General features: G+C 41.2%; 1 protein-coding gene across 12 annotated transcripts in view; it reads right to left on the bottom strand.

Annotated features, from left to right (window-relative positions):
• The window catches only part of LOC122696614 (cyclin-Y-like protein 1), a 248,887-nt gene that overhangs the window by 143,301 nt on the left and 84,777 nt on the right, over nt 1–20,809 (bottom strand). For all 12 annotated transcript variants that reach the window (XM_043906861.1, XM_043906850.1, XM_043906851.1 and 9 more), the window contains 4 exons: nt 15,536–15,613; nt 3,676–3,719; nt 2,485–2,527; nt 1,708–1,783 (listed from right to left, as the gene is read on the bottom strand). In XM_043906861.1, coding sequence (XP_043762796.1) covers nt 1,708–1,783; nt 2,485–2,527; nt 3,676–3,719; nt 15,536–15,613 — 241 coding nt within the window. The remainder of the gene's footprint in view (nt 1–1,707; nt 1,784–2,484; nt 2,528–3,675; nt 3,720–15,535; nt 15,614–20,809) is intronic.

Raw genomic sequence — 20,809 nt, 5'->3', positions numbered from 1 at the left:
CACCCCAGGTCATCAGGCATTAGATCCTGGAGGTTGGGGACCTCAGAGCAATGGCTAAGAGCATGGCCCCCAGCGTCCACCGTCTGAGTTTGAATCTCTGCTCTATCACTTAGCTGCTGTGTGATCTTGGGACACGTTGCCCCCTCCGGGCCTCTACCATGGTAGAAGGGCAATGACAATCAGAGCCCCCTTGTGAGGCTTTTGTGAGGATCAAATGAGCTCACTTAAGTAAAGCTCTCATGCCACGTTTGGTACATGGTAAACACTCTGTAATTGTTATCTGACAATACTCCAGCTCACCCTCCCCAAAAGCCAAAGATTCCCATCAAGGTTGGCAGTTCAAGTCAATAGTGTCCTTCACTATGTCTCCGAGCTCACAGATACAAAGATGGAAAGCACAACCAAGTCCAAAAACAGATCAGAATTTGCTGTAATGCTGCCCTTGCAAACACGGCACATCTTCATGGGAGAGACAGTTTTATGACATGCCTCTCTGGTCACAATGATATTCACAGATGCTGAGAGAATGAGGTTTGCTGAACCTGCTTTAGACTAAACTCTCCTTACTGGAATATTATGTAGAAATAACGGGATAAAACGGTAATTCATAAATAGTTATTTCCTAGAACCATTTTGTAAGTGAGTATCAAAAATGTTACAACAGAATCAAAAGCATGAGTGGAAATTAACAATGAAAAAGCTATAATTGTTTTTATATCAATACAATGCTCTTTAAGCAAGAATTCTTTAACCTCAGTAAGTATCGAATATTAGATTTTAAGCTTAAAAAAAAAAAACTCTTTTAATGTGATAGCCAACTAAGTCATGGCCTCTATTCTACTACCAGCTGAGACACTTATTTCCAAAATCAATTATTTCCATTATACTGCCCATTATATTATTAGAGGAAAGGTCTAGGTTTTCTCCCCCCACCCTTTTCTTAATTCCTTTTTTGGACTATTCCAGAAAGGGAAGCAAATAACTGTATTCCTGGCTGCTTTAGTACCTTCCATTGTCAATTTCTGAGCCATTAGCCCTGTTATCAATTTCTCAGGAAGCTGCAGGCTACATCTAATGGGATGTTAATTACAATACCAGCAGCATGACTAAGATCAACAGGAACCAAGGAAGTAACTAACACCTGGAAGTTTCACCAAAACACATGGGTGGAACCATGGCCAGATAGGGCAAACATTTCCACCCCGGAGAAACGTCCCTCCCTTCTCTGGTTTTCCTCACCACTGCTGTCCAGTGCCTAAGCTACCTCTGAAGGAGGCAGAGGTGAAGCCCCCTCCTTCCTCATCTGTAAACCCAGTTCTTGGGCTTTCCTGAGACAAAAAGTATATTTTCACTCTACCCCTGACAATTAATCACCAGCTCTTTGTCTTCGCTTAAACCAAAAGGAAGACCCATAAAGTCTGGGGACAATTCCAAGATTAAGAAACAAAAAGTCCTGAAGATGCCATTGCTAAACTTCTTAATAAACAGGCTACCCAATCCTACCCGTGCAAGGTAGAGTTAGGATTAGAAGACCATCTTTATTTAGAAAACAGCAACTCAACCAAGGGTATGAGCAAGTTAATTCAGCCAAAATTTATAAATGTACAATTTATTTAGTTTCTAGAATAGTTTTACCTTTCTTCCATAATAGACATCCATAATTATCATTGAGAGTGTGGAGCTTTCTACGATCATTTATATTCTTACCAACTTTAGGAGGGTTGAAAGGTGTCTCTTTTAACCGCTTTTCCAATTCTGCAAGGGATGTGTTGTTAATGATATCCTGCAAACCAGGAATCACAGGGAGGAGCTGTCATCGTCTCAGAGCAACATTTACTAGAGATTCATGAACAATCAGGACCAAAAAAAAAAAAAAAAGTACCTAGTACTGCCCCCTTGTGTTCTTTAAAGAAACACAGGAGTCCTTCTTCTCAATATAAGAGAGAAACCACAAGTTTAATTTCCACCATATGGAAAGTACAGCCACATGAAAAGTTTTTATAGATGTGTTAAGTATCTACAGACCTTTGGCCAGAAAGCTATACTGTTCTGGCATTCATTTCACTCAGCCATATAAAGTCACTTCAGAAAGAAGCAAATGATTATATTTTTACCTGAATTCTCTTGATTAGACTATATACCCAAAATATGTAAAATAAGGAAAAGGAAAGAGTGTATGCATCTGTAATCTATTCAAAAATTCATTATATGTTTTAACATTAAAAATTTACATTCAGAAGGAAAAAACCCTCACAATTCCACTACCCAAAGACAACTGCTATTGACATTTGATGTATTTATTTCTAGTCTTTTCCTCAATTTCTTTTTTATCTTTTTTGTTTTTTCAGAGAACAAAAGGTGGTTAAGGGGAAGGTGTATTGGAAAATGACATTCATTAATTGACCAGAATTCTAAAGCTGTAAGCAGCAATCTGGAAAATTTCAAACTGTAATTTATCAATAATAATTCTGATTTTTAAAATACCTTAAAAGGTTGTGTGCTGGCCATCAATTTTGTATCCAAGAGCCTAAAAACAGAAGAATTTTTTAAAAAGGTAAACAATGGACAGCAATGTTCAAAATGTACTTTACTCCAATGAGTAATAGTGGACGGGGGCACTTAGGCACATCAGTCATCTGCATCTCCACCACGTCGGACTGTGGATGAGGTCCCCTCATCCGGGCACTTCATCACAAGGCTGCGGGGAAGCCCACAGCCACTTCTGGAACAGAAGTTCCAGAGGGCGCGGGCTCACACTGACATCGGGGTAAGTCAAACATCCTCATGTGTTTGCACGTGGCTCAAACACTGCTGCAGGGCTGATGCTCCCAAGCTCTCATCCTCTCCTACCACTATCCAGATCTGTACCATATAGTATCCTAGAGGGTCAAAACCTGCATTTGCAGTCTCACACAACTGTTATTTCTCACTACTCTGCTTCAGAGATTGCAATAGAAAAAAAAGAGACACACACACACACACTCGTATGAAAATACTATTTCCTCTCACATAAATATGAGTAACTGCAGATAATTGGGCAGAAACAGTCTGGCTGAAAGAGCAACTGCTCCAAGTCCTCTGCAGACAGATCCTCGGATACAGACTCTTGCTCTGAGGGCTCCATGCGGCTGACGTGGGATCTATCAGAACACACCATACTAACCATGGACAACACCAACAGGATAAGGCACTGACAAAGTTGAGAAAAAGGAGTTCTCTAGCCAGACAGTTTTTGACCGATGACAGAATACTACTCTCAACATATCCAACTCTATCCAACTATATATTCAACCGTCTTCAATACTCAACTGAATACCCTCAACTGGATGCTTCACTGTGACAAGGTTCACCCAACAGACAAGGCAGGTAAGCGCCAACTCAAGCAGACCTCACAGGTCCCTCAGACAGTGGGAGGCAGGATGAGAAAAAAAGCAGCTGCTGTCCATTTTCATCCTTGGGTCAAATTCTGATTTTTACATTTTAACAACAAACATCATCAACATTTGTAAAAGCAAACCATCAGCAAGGTGGAGCTATTAAGCCATTTTCCAGCTTATGAAAACTGAATTGTGACCATGATCTAATGGTTTTAATAAATTACTGTATACCTTTGTGTAATTATGGATGCCCAGATGGCTGTTTTAAACCAAAGGCAAATCCTCAAGGAAAGCTTACCTGGGGAAAACACATGTTGTCACCTCCTTAAATTCATTTAAGTCCTAAAAAACAAGAACGTGACCTGTTATGATTTTACTGGTATATTTGCAATATTTAAAACAAATATTTCAAGTCCCATGGTTCTCTTCTCAAACCATGATACCAACACAGGCCCCTGAAGCTAAACTGTCAGGCCCATTTCTCACTAATATCTAAAAATTTGGGCAATTCCTCACTGATTGGGAATCATATGACCTGATACTAAAATTCTGCATAAACAAAATAGATATGTGAGCATTTTATGGCTGAAACAGAAGAGTTCGGGAAAAGGGTTTCTATTATATGTAGAAAACTATCAGTAATACTTCTCTTACACAACTCACCGTAAAGTGAGACATGTAGAGTTATTTAAATAAAATGGTTCACAGTATCTTGTGATAAAGCATAATGGACAAGAATGTGAAAAGGAATATTTATGTTTAACTGAGTCACTTCGCTGTACAGCAGAAATGAACACACTACAAATCAACTGTACTTCAATAAAATTCTTAAAAAAATAAAGTGGTTCATGCAGGAAATGGACATACTGTAAATTGGATCATACTTTTAATGGAAACACCACTGAAATATTGGTTAAAATGGCCACTAAAACAGAGACTTTCCAATACACATGATTCTTACTTTAACTACTTGGAAAATTGCTTAAGTGGCACCAATAGCAAATGCCTAAATTAGGCAATTCATTTCCCAAGTTTATTTGATCAGGAAGTCTAGAGCTGGAATGAGATTGCTCTCATTTTGAATTAACTTATTTATATACATAATTGCCATACTGCACTGCCTACTCATACTCCTGACCCACTGTGACTACAGTTCTCTTCAGCGTTATTCATGCTTCACAGGAAACTGCCATTTCCCATTAGCTTTTCGAGCCTGTAAATACAGTCTGTATTTAGCTAGCTTGAAGTATTTACCAGTTTTTCAATGGCTATCGTTAAATTAATGAACAATACACGAATAAGCGGTTTCAGTGCTAAGTCAAACAAAAAGACAATAAAGAGTGTAATCTGTCAGTTTAGAAAGTCTCACAAGCAAGAAAAAAATTAGAATTATGGCCAGTTCCAGGGTCAGCATATAGCAAGGTAGACCAATGCCTTCTAAAAGGTCATGCTGAATGAAGTAGCAAGACTTTTAAGAAAAGACTCTTCCCCTAAAAACCTGCCCCCAAATATAGATTCTTTAGTGCACTTTTAAATACAACATTGGTAACAGTGTATGTAAAAGTTCTATCATTTTAATTAGGCTTGTTCCTTTCCTGTCATCACTTCTTCCAAAGGTGGATGGAAGAAAACCATTTTCTCCTTCTGACAATGACAGAACACAAAGAAGTTATATAACATACTCGGGCCTTAGTAATAAAGCAAGGGATAAAACCACTTACCGGGGGGAGGAGCCAAGATGGTGGAGGAGTAGGACCGGGAGACCACTTTCTCTCCTACAAATTCATCGAAAGAATAACCGAATGCAGAGCAAACTTCACAAAACAACTTCTGATCGCTAGCTGAGGTCATCAGGCGCCCAGAAAAGCAGACCATTGTCTTCGAAAGGAGGTAGGACAAAATATAAAAGATAAAAAGTGAGACAAAAGAGCTAAGGACGGAGACCCGTCCCGGGAAGGGAGTCTTAGGCGGCCTTGCTTGGGCTAGGGTCCGGGCCTGAGTGCCCTGAGGACAATCGGGGGGAGCTTCTGTGAGGTGCCAACTTGAACTGTGGGAGACCAAAGGAGAGAGAGAAAATTGACCAGCCGGAACACACTGCCGGCCGTTCGCAGAACAAAGGGACGGGGAAAGTCCCGAGAAGAGCTCGCAGGCTGCGGACCGGCCCAGCCCCGCCGGAGGCAGGAGGCAGGGGGGAGGGGAAGGTCGCGGCGAGACACAGGGCGCAGGCACCCGACCGGCGCGGGGCGGGGACTGGGGCTGGGGACGCGGAGGGCGGAAGGCGCGCGCACCCGCCTGGCGCCAGCGGAAACTGAGACTGGGTCCGCGGAAGGGAGTGGGTGCGCCACACCTGGGGATAGCGCGCCCACGAAGCCCCTGGCTGCCTGGACCGCTCTGACGGGGAAGGCACAGAGAGCAGGCGCAGCTTTTCCTTCCGCGCTTTTGTGTAACACCCGAGGGCTGGAACCTCGCGCAGCGCGGGGCGCGCTCCATATAGAACAGCCGGGAGCCTGAGCAGCGCAGACGGAGAAAGCAGCGTCAGCCCCTTCCGGCAGCGCCAGCCCGCCCCCGCAGGGCCAGCCCCTCCCCGCAGCGTCAGCCCCGCCCCGCAGCGCCAGCCCCGCCCCGCAGCGTCAGCCCCTCCCAGCAGCGCAACGGAACTAGCTACCTGAATAAGAGTCCGCCTCCGGCCGCCTGTGTCAGGGCGGAAATGAGCCTCTGAAGAGACCGGCAAACAGAAGCCAAATAAACAAAGGGAACCGCTTCAGAAGGGACTGGTGCAACAGATTAAAATCCCTGAAGAAAACACCGACTTCACCGGAAGGGCCCTGTAGATATCGAGAAGTGCAAGCTGGAACGAGGAGCTATCTGAAACTGAGCCGAACCCACACTGACCGCAACAGCTCCAGAGAAATTCCTAGACATATTTTTACTTTTTTTTTTATTTTTCTATTTTTTCTAAGTAAGGAAAAAAAAAAAATTTTTTTCTTTTTATATTTTTCTTTTTTATTTTTTCTCTTTTATTTTCCTTTAAAATTCCCTATTACTCCCCCATTACTCCTTAACTTTCATTTTCATAGATTTTTACGATTTTTTTAATTAGGGGAAAAAAAAATTTTTTTTTTCTTTCTTTTTTTTTTTTTTCTTTTTCTTTTTTCTTTTTCTTTTTTTTTTCTTTCTTTTTTTTTCTCCTTTTTCTTCTTTTTTTTTTCTTTCCTTTTTCTCTTCTATTTTCTATTTTTCTTTTTCTCTTATTTCTTTTAAAGTCCTCTAGTACTCCTCTACTACTCTTCATTTTCATCTTCACTACACTATAACCTTACAAAAAAAAAAAAAAAAAAGAAGCCCTATCTTTAAACCGAAGATTATTCCCTCCCAATCTTGACTCTCTGTTTTCTACCTCAGAACACCTCTATTTCCTCTTTTCCCCTTCTCTTCCCCATCCAATTCTGTGAATCCTTGTAGGTGTCTGAGATACGAGAACACTCTGGGAACAGACAGCTGCGTAGATCTGTCTCTCTCCTCTTGAGTCCCCCTTTTTCTCCTCCTACTCATCTCTATCTCCCTCCTCCCTTTTCTCCTGTTCATGTAACTCTGTGAACCTCTCTGGGTGTCCCTAACGGGGGAGAATCTTTTCACCATTAACCTAGAAGTTTAATTATCAGAGCTGTATAGTTGGAGAAGTGCTGAGACTACAGGAAGAATAAAACTGAAATCCAGAGGCAGGAAACTTAAGCCCAAAACCTGAGAACACCAGAAAACTCCTGACTACATGGAACTTTAAGTGATAAGTGACCGTCCAAAAGCCTCCATACCTACACTGAAACCAACCACCACCCAAGAGCCAATAAGTTTTAGAGCAAGACATACCACGCAAATTCTCCAGCAACACAGGAACATAGCCCTGAATGTCAACATACAGGCTACCCAAGGTCACACCTAACACATAGACCCAACTCAAAACTCATTACTGGGCACTCCATTGCTCTCCAAAGAGAAGAAATCAAGTTCCACGCACCAGTACACTGACGCAAGCTTCCCTAACCAGGAAACTTTGACAAGCCAAACGTCCAACCCCACCCACTGGGTAAATCCTCCACAATAAAAAGGAACCACAGACCTCCAGAATACAGAAAGTCCACTCCAGACACAGCAATCTAAACAAGATGAAAAGGCAAAGAAATACCCAACAGGTAAAGGAACAAGAAAAATGCCCACCAAGTCAAACAAAAGAGGAGGAGATAGGGAATCTACCTGAAAAAGAATTTAGAATAATGATAATAAAAATGATCCAAAATCTTGAAAACAAAATGGAGTTACAGATAAATAGCCTGGAAACAAAGATTGAAAAGATACAAGAATTGTTTAATAAAGACCTAGAAGAAATAAAAAAGAGTCAATTAAAAATGAATAATGCAATGAATGAGATCAAAAACACTTTGGAGGGAACCAAGAGTAGAATAACGGAGGCAGAAGATAGGATAAGTGAGATAGAAGATAAAATGGTGGAAATAAATGAAGCAGAGAGGAAAAAAGAAAAAAGGATCAAAAGAAATGAGGACAACCTCAGGGACCTCTGGGACAATGTGAAACGCCCCAACATTCGAATCATAGGAGTTCCAGAAGAAGAAGACAAAAAGAAAGGCCATGAGAAAATACTCGAGGAGATAATAGCTGAAAACTTCCCTAAAATGGGGAAGGAAATAGCCACCCAAGTCCAAGAAACCCAGAGAGTTCCAAACAGGATAAACCCAAGGCGAAACACCCCAAGACACATATTAATCAAACTAACAAAGATCAAACACAAAGAACAAATATTAAAAGCAGCAAGGGAAAAACAACAAATAACACACAAAGGGATTCCCATAAGGATAACAGCTGATCTATCAATAGAAACCCTCCAGGCCAGAAGGGAATGGCAGGACGTCCTGAAAGTAATGAAAGAGAATAACCTACAACCTAGATTACTGTATCCAGCAAGGATCTCATTCAGATATGAAGGAGAACTCAAAAGCTTTACAGATAAGCAAAAGCTGAGAGAATTCAGCACTACCAAACCAGCTCTTCAACAAATGCTAAAGGATCTTCTCTAGACAGGAAATGCAGAAAGGTTGTATAAACGTGAACCCAAAACAACAAAGTAAATGGCAACGGGACCACACCTATCAATAATTACCTTAAATGTAAATGGGTTGAATGCCCCAACCAAAAGACAAAGATTGGCTGAATGGATACAAAAACAAGACCCCTATATATGCTGTCTACAAGAGACCCACCTCAAAACAAGAGACACATACAGACTGAAAGTGAAGGGCTGGAAAAAAATATTTCATGCAAACGGAGACCAAAAGAAAGCAGGAGTCGCAATACTCATATCAGATAAAATAGACTTTCAAATAAAAGCTGTGAAAAGAGACAAAGAAGGACACTACATAATGATCAAAGGATCAATCCAAGAAGAAGATATAACAATTATAAATATATATGCACCCAACATAGGAGCACCGCAATATGTACGGCAAACACTAACGAGTATGAAAGAGGAAATTAATAGTAACACAATAATAGTGGGAGACTTTAATACCCCACTCACAACTATGGATAGATCAACTACACAGAAAATTAACAAGGAAACACAAACTTTAAATGACACAATGGACCAGCTAGACCTAATTGATATCTATAGGACATTTCACCCCAAAACAATCAACTTCACCTTTTTCTCAAGTGCACACGGAACCTTCTCCAGAATAGATCACATCCTGGGCCATAAATCTGGTCTTGGAAAATTCAAAAAAATTGAAATCATTCCAGTCATCTTTTCTGACCACAGTGCAGTAAGATTAGATCTCAATTACAGGAAAAAAATTGTTAAAAATTCAAACACATGGAGGCTAAATAACACACTTCTGAATAACCAACAAATCATAGAAGAAATCAAAAAAGAAATCAAAATATGTATAGAAATGAATGAAAATGAAAACACAACAACCCAAAACCTATGGGACACTGTAAAAGCAGTGCTAAGGGGAAAGTTCATAGCATTACAGGCTTACATCAAGAAACAAGAAAAAAGCCAAATAAATAACCTAACTCTACACCTAAAGCAATTAGAGAAGGAAGAAATGAAGAACCCCAGGGTTAGCAGAAGGAAAGAAATCTTAAAAATCAGGGCAGAAATAAATGCAAAAGAAACTAAAGAGACCATAGCAAAAATCAACAAAGCTAAAAGCTGGTTTTTTGAAAAAATAAACAAAATTGACAAACCATTAGCAAGACTCATTAAGAAGCAAAGAGAGAAGAACCAAATTAACAAAATTAGAAATGAAAATGGAGAGATCACAACAGACAACACTGAAATACAAAGGATCATAAGAGACTACTACCAGCAGCTCTATGCCAATAAAATGGACAACTTGGATGAAATGGACAAATTCTTAGAAAAGTATAACTTTCCAAAACTGAACCAGGAAGAAATAGAAGATCTTAACAGACCCATCACAGGCAAGGAAATCGAAAGTGTAATCAAAAATCTTCCAGCAAACAAAAGCCCAGGACCAGATGGCTTCACAGCTGAATTCTACCAAAAATTTAGAGAAGAGCTAACACCTACCTTACTCAAACTCTTCCAGAAAATTGCAGAAGAAGGTAAACTTCCAAACTCATTCTATGAGGCCACCATCACCCTAATTCCAAAACCAGACAAAGATGCCACAAAAAAAGAAAACTACAGGCCAATATCACTGATGAACATAGATGCAAAAATCCTTAACAAAATTCTAGCAAACAGAATCCAACAACATATTAAAAAAATCATACACCACGACCAAGTGGGCTTTATCCCAGGAATGCAAGGATTCTTCAATATCCGCAAATCAATCAACGTAATACACCACATTAACAAATTGAAAGATAAAAACCATATGATTATCTCAATAGATGCAGAGAAAGCCTTTGACAAAATTCAACACTCATTTATGATTAAAACTCTCCAAAAAGCAGGAATAGAAGGAACATACCTCAACATTATAAAAGCCATATATGACAAACCCACAGCAAGCATCACCCTCAATGGTGAAAAATTGAAAGCATTCCCCCTGAAATCAAGAACAAGACAAGGGTGCCCACTGTCACCACTACTGTTCAACATAGTGTTGGAAGTTCTGGCCACAGCAATCAGAGCAGAAAAAGAAGTAAAAGGAATCCAGATAGGAAAAGAAGAAGTGAAACTCTCACTGTTTGCAGATGACATGATCCTCTACATAGAAAACCCTAAAGACTCTACCAGAAAATTACTAGAACTAATCAATGAATATAGTAAAGTTGCAGGATATAAAATTAACACACAGAAATCCCTTGCATTCCTATATACTAACAATGAAAAAACAGAAAGAGAAATTAAGGAAACAATACCATTCACCATTGCAACAAAAAGAATAAAATACTTAGGAGTATATCTACCTAAAGAAACAAAAGACCTATACATAGAAAACTATAAAACACTGATGAAAGAAATCAAAGAGGACACAAACAGATGGAGAAACATACTGTGTTCATGGATTGGAAGAATCAATATTGTCAAAATGGCTATTCTACCCAAAGCAATCTATAGATTCAATGCAATCCCTATCAAGCTACCAATGGTATTTGTCACAGAACTAGACCAAAGAATTTCACAATTTGTATGGAAATACAAAAAACCTCGAATAGCCAAAGTAATCTTGAGAAAGAAGAATGGAACTGGAGGAATCAACCTGCCTGACTTCAGACTCTACTACAAAGCCACAGTCATCAAGACAGTATGGTACTGGCACAAAGACAGAAATATAGATCAATGGAACAGAATAGAAAGCCCAGAGATAAATCCACGAACCTATGGACACCTTATCTTTGACAAAGGAGGCAAGGATATACAATGGAAAAAAGACAACCTCTTTAACAAGTGGTGCTGGGAAAACTGGTCAACCACTTGTAAAAGAATGAAACTAGAACACTTTCTAACACCATACACAAAAATAAACTCAAAATGGATTAAAGATCTAAATGTAAGACCAGAAACTATAAAACTCCTAGAGGAGAACATAGGCAAAACACTCTCCGACATAAATCACAGCAAGATCCTCTATGACCCACCTCCCAGAATATTGGAAATAAAAGCAAAACTAAACCAATGGGATCTAATGAAACTTAAAAGCTTTTGCACTACAAAGGAAACTATAAGTAAGGTGAAAAGACAGCCGTCAGATTGGGAGAAAATAATAGCAAATGAAGAAACAGACAAAGGATTAATCTCAAAAATATACAAGCAACTCCTGAAGCTCAATTCCAGAAAAATAAATGACCCAATCAAAAAATGGGCCAAAGAACTAAACAGACATTTCTCCAAAGAAGACATACAGATGGCTAACAAACACATGAAAAGGTGCTCAACATCACTCATTATTAGAGAAATGCAAATCAAAACCACAATGAGGTACCATTACACGCCAGTCAGGATGGCTGCTATCCAAAAGACTACAAGCAATAAATGCTGGAGAGGGTGTGGAGAAAAGGGAACCCTCTTACACTGTTGGTGGGAATGCAAACTAGTACAGCCACTATGGAAAACAGTGTGGAGATTCCTTAAAAAACTGGAAATAGAACTGCCATATGACCCAGCAATCCCACTTTTGGGCATACACACTGAGGAAACCAGATCTGAAAGAGACACGTGCACCCCAATGTTCATTGCAGCACTGTTTATAATAGCCAGGACATGGAAGCAACCTAGATGCCCATCAGCAGATGAATGGATAAGGAAGCTGTGGTACATATACACCATGGAATATTACTCAGCTGTCAAAAAGAATTCATTTGAATCAGTCCTAATGAGATGGATGAAACTGGAGCCCATTATACAGAGTGAAGTAAGCCAGAAAGATAAAGAACATTACAGCATACTAACACATATATATGGAATTTAGAAAGATGGTAATGATAACCCTATATGCAAAACAGAAAAAGAGACACAGAAATACAGAACAGACTTTTGAACTCTGTGGGAGAATGTGAGGGTGGGATGTTTCAAAAGAACAGCATGTATACTATCTATGGTGAAACAGATCACCAGCCCAGGTGGGATGCATGAGACAAGTGCTCCGGCCTGGTGCACTGGGAAGACCCAGAGGAGTCGGGTGAAGAGGGAGGTGGGAGGGGGGATCGGGATGGGGAATAAGTGTAAATCTATGGCTGATTCATATCAATGTATGACAAAACCCACTGAAATGTTGTGAAGTAATTAGCCTCCAACTAATAAAAAAATTAAAAAAAATAAAAAAATAAAGCATGTAACCAGATGATTTAAAAAAAAAAAAAAACCACTTACCCTAACCCACCTTCTACTTTGCAATAAGTCATATTCTCTTTCCAGTAGAATTTGATTGAAAACTAGCTACATGCAAGATAACATTTATTTAGTCCTTACATACAAAGGCTATGCTAGGCATTTAGACACAGATAATAAAAAGGTCACACTCCCTGTCCAAGGAGGGAATCACTTAGAGAGAAAAGTGGAATAAGATGTAAAGGCAACATTTATGCAACAGAAGAGGTACACGGTTCTCTGGCAGTTCAGAGAAAGGAAAGATCACTCTTGGGCAAGGCAGCAAGCAGGGAAAAGGTGTACACCCAAAGAGGCACACACTGGACCTGGGTAAGATGGGTAAAGCCGTAAATAGCAAACACTGAGAAAAGCCAGAGGAAATTCAAGTTGAAGGATTTCATATACCAAAAATTACAGACATGCAAAAGCACACGTTTTCTGGGGGTTGAAAAATGAGCCAGTCTGGCTGGGAGGAAGGACAAAAACGGGTCCAGACTACACAAGAAGGTTGGGCCAGATCACAGAAGGCTTGATAATGCCAGGCTAAAAAGAATCAACTGTATAGAAAAACAAAGAACATGGGATTAACTCAGAATTTAACTCAGGGTCAGTGATGTGGACAGAGCCATACATCAGGAGATTACAAAGCTGACACAGTTGGAAGACACTCATTTGTTAAATCAGTACTTAATGCCTGTTACAAGCCAAGCTCTGTTTGGTGTCTGAAACACCTATAAACACAGCATTAAATACACTTTCCTTACAGATAACTTCACTGCTCTGAAGGTCAAAAAGCCGTGAGAAAGGCTACTACTATTCAGTCAATAAGGAGTGACAGCTCTGAAATTAACATTAGCCCTTTAGATTTACACAATGCAAATTCACACCCATCATGTTTGTTTTGAGGCTCACAACTATGATGCCTTTGAGTCCCTGAGGGTGATGCAGTTTTTATGAAAAGCAACGACAATCTTAAGGCTGCAGAAATAGGAACCGGCTTCCCAATAGACCTGCGGTACTCAGTGTTGGAATTTTCCAAAGAAAAGTAATCAAGATGCTGAAGGAACGACGCATTGTGAGAAACGTGAAGTAACTGAGGCTTTGCAGATGTATAAACGACACTGAACTCTAAAGTAGGTATCATCCAATCCAGAAGCCATAAAAGGTGAATCTGGTGGTATACGCAGACACAGCAGTAGAGAATGGACTTGCGGACAGGGCGGGGGAAGCAGAGGGTAGGATGAATTGGGTAGCGCTGACATATATACACCACCATGCGCAAAACAGCTAGCTAGTGGGAAGCTGCTGTGTAACACAGGGAGCCCAGCCTGGTGCTCTGTGATGACCTAGAGGGATAGGGTCGGGGGAGGGAAGAGAGCTCAAGAGGGAGGGGATATATATATAATTATAGCTGATTCGAGTTGTTGTATGGCAGAAACCAACACAATATTGAAAAGCAATTATCTTCCAATTAAAAAAAAAATCTGGCGGTATGATAGTTTAAAGCAGAGGCTGGAAACCACGGTCTGCAGGCCAAATCTGGCCTATCACCTATTTTTAAATAAAATTTTTCTGGGACAAAGTCATACCCATTTGTTGACACACTGCATTCTACAGCAGTTTTCAGGTGACAATGACCATCTTAAGAGTCCTGACAAAGACTAGGCAGCCCGGAAAGCCCCAAATATTTGACTATCTGACCCTTTATAGAAAAAGTTTGCCAACCTCTGTTTAAAGGATGGGCTGAAGGTTAAAGTGAGGCAGGGAATCCTGCCTGGAGTTTGCCATCTTCAGATGAGGAATAAGGCTACTTGCTACTTGAAATGGAAAGAATCCAGATGTGAGAGACAGCCTGGAGACAAAACTGCCAGGATTTTCTAACTGGCCAGATCTGGGGGACAGAGGAAGAGCCAAAACGGATGTTAAAAACCATGTTGGTGACTGGGTATCATTTACAGTAAAGCAATCAGGAGGAAGAACGGGTTTGGAGACAGAAGGAGAGAAAGGTTACGTTAAGTTGCACACCCTGTTTGCGACACATGAATTTTAAACCCCACTCATTCTGAAAGCTACCCAGGTAGAGATGTGCGGGGTCAGCGTAAACTGTGACCGGATCTGAGGAGAGATGCCAGCTGGAGAGGAAGATGTCGGTGTCTCCAACTGAAGTTCTAGAAGGCAGGTGAGGTCACTGAAGGACAGAAAACAGGGGGAGTAAATGAAGGCAAGGCACTGCAGTGATGAGCAGCAGTAAGATGAGGCCCTAGGCAGTCAGGGAGCGAAGAGGAGGAGACAGAGAGAAGCCCTTCTCCCGGACTCTGTGCTTTGGTGCCCTGAGACCGCACGGCTCCAAGAGTCCCAAAACACCACGGTCCACAGAGAATCTAAGGGTTACCTTGCAAGAAGCAACCAAGACTTTTACACAACCTGACCCAGTCTACAGACCTCTAGCACCACCACCCACCCCCGCCCCCCACCCCTACCCCAGCCACCCCTGCTTCAGCGCCCTGCTGTGGCTCACGTTAGCAGTATCAAACCCGGAGACCACATCTGCGGCTCAGCAACCCCTGCTCAGCACTAACTGAGCAAACAAACCTCCGGCATCAAGACGAAACAAATGTTTAACCTCGCTCCAGCAATGGCAGATGTCCGAAGATCCTTTAAAATCTCTTCAAAAACATTCAACCAAGTGCAGGAGACTGTCCCTCGGGGACAGGTGCAGACAAGGGAACGGCACCCCACAAAGAACACTTTCTCAGTATTGAAGATGAGAATTTTTAACACAGGCTGACAGGTCACTCACCGCGGGCAGAGGGCAGTAGAACTGATGAACCGTGTGCATGACATCCAAGAGCATGTTGTGTCCAATGACAAGCTTCCCCTGAAAAAAGTCAAGGTTAGGAAAGACTCCTTGGTGCAAAATTTTATCAGGGCTTTTTATTGAAGAGCTCAAAAAAACAGAAAATGCTAAGTATCTTGAAATGTATGGCTTGGTTCCATGAGGATTTTGTACTAAACTTACTTTTTGACACTAAGGGGAAAAAAAATGTATAAAGATATGCAAATAAAGAAATTTGGGCTGGCTTCATTCCTCTTCTGGTGTAAAATCCAGAATGCAAAGTAAAAGCTCCAAATGACTTTGATTTCATTGATCTTTTTCTCTGATTTTATTCATTTTCTACCCAAAAGAATCAGAAGTAGTAAAATTTTTACTAACACAAGAATCAGAAGTAGCAAAATTTTTATTAAAGAGCTCAAAAATGTAACTGAAAATGCTAGATACCTTGAACTGTCAAATAATTTGTGAACAAACTCCAAATATCTATTTCAGAAATGTATTCTTCAAAACAACTCACTTATTTTCAAAAGACACACTTATAACAATGCTAGAAGGTAAAAAATAAGTAACTTTATTAAATAGAATGTTTCCATTTCCTTCATCATGTATGCCAAATTCCACAGGGCTTGTTTCGAAATATTGTTTCCAATGAAATTCACTGCTCTTCAACCAACGAGGTACAATATATGTGCAATAAATTAGTCCATTTTGATAAAAATTAAACTGCAAAAATGGAACATCAATTTAGATTTAGCTAGCCAGGTGACAGCATTTTTAACATAAAGCATCTGGAGCTTTTCTCTATGTCCCAGTGGACCTTCAGAGCAATACTCCTTGACTCACAAAGGTAAGCATAATCCTCTGAAATAAATAATTCTATACAAAATCTCCCAAATCCAACAGATGAGCTATCCTCTCATTCTGAATATCTACACAGTGCTAAGATACCAAGTATTGATCGAAACCACAGAGAAGGAAGAAACCCAAAATGGAAGCCCTAAAAGATAAACCTAACTGTATTATAAATGAAGCCCTCGACCATACTGAAGGTGGCTGGGAAGAACAGAAGTAACATCAACACAGCAGATAACAAGAACTGCAATTCCCAGTGTTGGAGGGAAAAAAGTTACAAAGAAGAGAGAGTAGGTTAAAAGTAAACCCTGTGGTACTGGACTAGAATCTGTCGTGTATCAGTATAAATTCATTTTTTAAAATATGCATGTAAGTCAGACACGGAAATATCAACGTGTGTAAACATGCGTGGCCACACACATGTATCATTCTCAGCTCTGTGCAGGGAGGGGAACTAGTAGTAGTAACACCACAGCAGCCCAGCACCAGAACTTGGTTTCTAAAAGGAACCCGGGCTCCTTGGAGAAGTCATTGATTCTAGAGCTGAGGAAAGGAAGATACAAGATGAGTGTGGAATATCTTGTGACGTCAGAAAGTAAGGAGGTGCTCAGAAAAGGAAGGGGCTTGTTACAGGCGAGCCAGCCTGAAGAAGCACCAATGGCCCATGTGGTACCATCCGAGCAACAAAATAAATGATAAGAACACTAGATTAAAATCTGTAGAGGGACCTCCCTCATGGTCCAGGGCTTAGGAATCCACCTGTCAATGCAGGGGACACGGTTCAATCGCTGGTCCAGGAAGACCCCACAGGCTATGGGGCAGCTACCCCGTGTGCCACAGCGTCAGAAGCCTGCATCTCTAGGGCCCATGCTCCACAACAAGAGAAGCCACTGCACCGGGAAGCCGTGCACCGCAACCAGAGAAAAGTAGCCCCTGCTCCACTGCAACTAAAGCCCACAGGCGGCAATGAAGACAGCACAGCCAGAAACAAATAAATAAATAAATAATGTTTTTAAATTAAGAGATAAATCTATACAATGGGGACTTCCCTGGTGGTCAAGTGGTTAAGGATCCACCTTCTACTGCAGGGGATGTCAGTTCGATCTCTAATCAGGGAACTAAGATCCTACATGCCTTGGAGCAACTCATCCCGCAAGCCCCAACTACTAAGCCTGTGTGCCACAACTAGAGAGCCTGCACGCTGCAACTAAGACCTGCTGCAGCCAAATAAATAAATTGTTTAAAGATATGTAGAATGAAATAAGTTTCTCTGAGTCCAAAAAAAAAAAAAAAAAAAGGATTAACAGAAGGGGAGCAGGGGCGGCTCTTCTAGACGATTTCCAGAAACAAATGGAGAAAGAGGGAAACACAAACTCGCCACTAGAATACCACAGTAATGACGGCTGCAGGCAAGATCCACCGACAGATGCTGTCACTGGCAAAAGCTCAAGAAAAAACAGGGTTTTCAGCATCTCAAAATATCGCCCCCAATATATTTATTAACTACAAAAGGGAAAACAGTAACTCTACAGTGCATAGACCCAGCAGACACCACCTGAACTGAGTGATGGGGGTCAACGTCATGAACCATCATTTCTGTGGTCTGCCTGCCAAAACTGTGTCTTCAATCCTACGTGAGAAAAGATCAAACAAATCCAAACCAAGGGACACCTGACACAATTACAATCAATCAATACTCTTTAAAAACATCAAGGTTATAAAAGACAAAGTAAACTACAGACTGCAGAAGAGTAAGGAGAAATAACAAGTAAACTCAATGTGGGATCCTAGATAGAACCATCAATAGAAAAAGGACTTAGAGGAAAAACAGGTTAAATTCAAGTTAGCTCATAATATTGTACCAAGGCTAATTTCATGGTTTTGCAACTGTGTGGTTATACAAGACAGTAACATCAGGTGTCGCCAGGTGACGGGCGTATAGAAATCCTCTACCAGTTTTTCTGTGGGTGAAAAATTAATACGAATTTTTTTTAAAACTAGAGAAAACAGATTCCTTACTAAGAATGACGGGGAAAGAATCTGGTCTAATACAGAGTGTTTACTTGTTCACTGGCTATACAGAGCTCAACTATGTTAGTAGTTGTAAAGTATGTGACTTAAATTTTAAATGTCTGGATCACTAATAAACAGGGCTAAATTTTTATCACGGTATGCTCTGTGACACGCACTACGAATGGTCCACAACTTGCCATGAATCACTCTGCAGAAGAGGGACCACAGAGAGGAAAAATAGAGGCACAGCTGGCTCAAGGATCTGAATTGTTTGTACAAGGCAAACAAATGCCCCCATCTTGGAAAAGCCCCCTAAACCATCATGCTGGTTATGGGAGCTCAAAGCCAACTGCTGCCCCACATCTGTTTCAGGGACAGCTTCAGTCAATCCACCACTGCTCTGAAAACGGCTGGTTAAGTGTGTATAATGTAAGCAAACACAACCAGAAACTCCCCTCTACTTCTGTGTGGGTGTGTGTGCCTCTCGGTCATGTCCAACTCTTTGTGGCCTCATAGACTGTAGCCCACCAGGCTCCTCTGTCCATGGAATATACCAGGCAAGAATACTGGAGTGGGTTGCCATTCCCTTCTCCAAGAGATCTTTCTAATCCAGGGATCAAACCCAAGACTTTTGCATTACAGGCAGATTCTTCACCACTGAGCCACCAGGGAAGCCCTCTCTGCTTCTCTGGATACACACAATCTTGTTGCTGTTGATCAGTCATATCCTGACTCTTTGGACTGCAGCACATCAGGCTTCCCTGTCCCCCACCATCTTGTGGAGTTTACCCAAGTTAATGTCCATTGAATCAGTGATGCCATCTGACCATCTCATCCTCTGTCACCCTCTTCTCCTTCTGCCTTAAATCTTTCCCAGCATCAGGGTCTTTTCAGACCCTGAATATTCAGGACTGATTTCCTTTAGTTTAGGACTGACTGCTTTGATCTCCTTGCAGTCCAAGGCACTCACAAGAGTCTTCTCTCCAACACCACAGTTCAAAAGCATCAATTCTTCAGTGCTCAGCGTTTTTTACGGTCCAACTCTCACATCCATACATGACTACTAGAAAAACCGTAACTTTGACTATATGGATCTTTGTTGGCAAAGTGATGTCTCTGCTTTTTAATACGCTATCTAGGTTTGTCACAGCATTTCTTTCAAGGAGCAAGTGTCTTTTAATTTCATGGCTGCAGTCACCACCTGTAGTGATTTTGGAGCCCAAGAAAAAGTCTGTCATTGTTTCCATTGTTTCCCCATCTATTTGCCATGAAGTGATGGGACCAGATGCCATGATCTTAGTTTTTTGAAATGTTGAGTTCTAAACTAGCTTTTTGGCTACTTCTCAAGAGACCCACACCTTTGTTTTTCTCCAGGCTCATCCCTGGTTCTATTCTGTTCCAGTAATATCATTTACTTGAAAGAGCTCCTGAGGAGCCAGCCCTTCTCTCTCTCAAGGTCTAAGTTCTGTTTACCCCTTCCCAGGGCCAGTGGCTGCCTCCCCAAAAGTGCTCCTGTGTGACAAGGCTGCACCTACTGTTGAGACAACCACGGACTCCTGAAGCACTGCCCTCAAGCTTCCCCGATGCAGGGCTCAGCATTTAAGGGACAAGATGACTCCTCCAGGGAGAATAATCCTTCTCCCTAGGCCAGCTACTCAAGGACAAGGAAGTCTCGGACTCCAGGAAGTTTAGCATCAGGCAAGCAGTGTGACTTGGATGGGTAACTCAACAGAACAACCAGCAGCAAGACCCAGTTTCTCTCTGCAAGATGGGTGTGCTTCTTTTCTTAAAGGATGTAAGAAACAAGGGAAAATATCTACTATATCTATCACAGAATCCTCCAGCACATTTACATAAACAGTTGACACATTTTTTAAATGCATCAAATGTTATCAAGATATAATTAATTCAGGGCTTCTCTGGGGTAGTGGTAAAGAATCTGCCTGCCAATACAGGAGACACAGGTTCAATCCCTGGCCCGGGAAGATCCCACATGCTGGGGAGCAACTAAGCCCGTGTGCCACAACCATCAACCCTGTGCTCTAGAGCCCAGGAGACACAACTACTGAGCCCATGTGCCATGTCTACTGAGGCCCACGTGGTCTGGAGCCTGTGCTCCACAACAAGAGAAGTCACCGCAATGAGACGCCCGCGCATCGCAACTAGAGAGTAGCCCCTATTCGCTGAAACTAGAGAAAAGCCCTCACGGCAACAAAGACCCAGCACAGCCAAAATAAATAAATAAATAAGATTATTTTAAAAACAAAGATACAAGATTCAATTAAGTGGAAGAATTCAACACAATTATTTTTATCCTCTAGATTTCTTTTAATGAAGGAATACAAGGTTTCAAACACTGGATTATTTCTCCTC

Source organism: Cervus elaphus, chromosome 6 (assembly GCF_910594005.1).
Source record: "Cervus elaphus chromosome 6, mCerEla1.1, whole genome shotgun sequence".
Taxonomy (NCBI): Eukaryota; Metazoa; Chordata; class Mammalia; order Artiodactyla; family Cervidae; genus Cervus; species Cervus elaphus.
The sequence above is the reverse complement of the archived record's forward strand: the minus strand, read 5'-3'. Positions and strand labels throughout refer to the sequence as shown.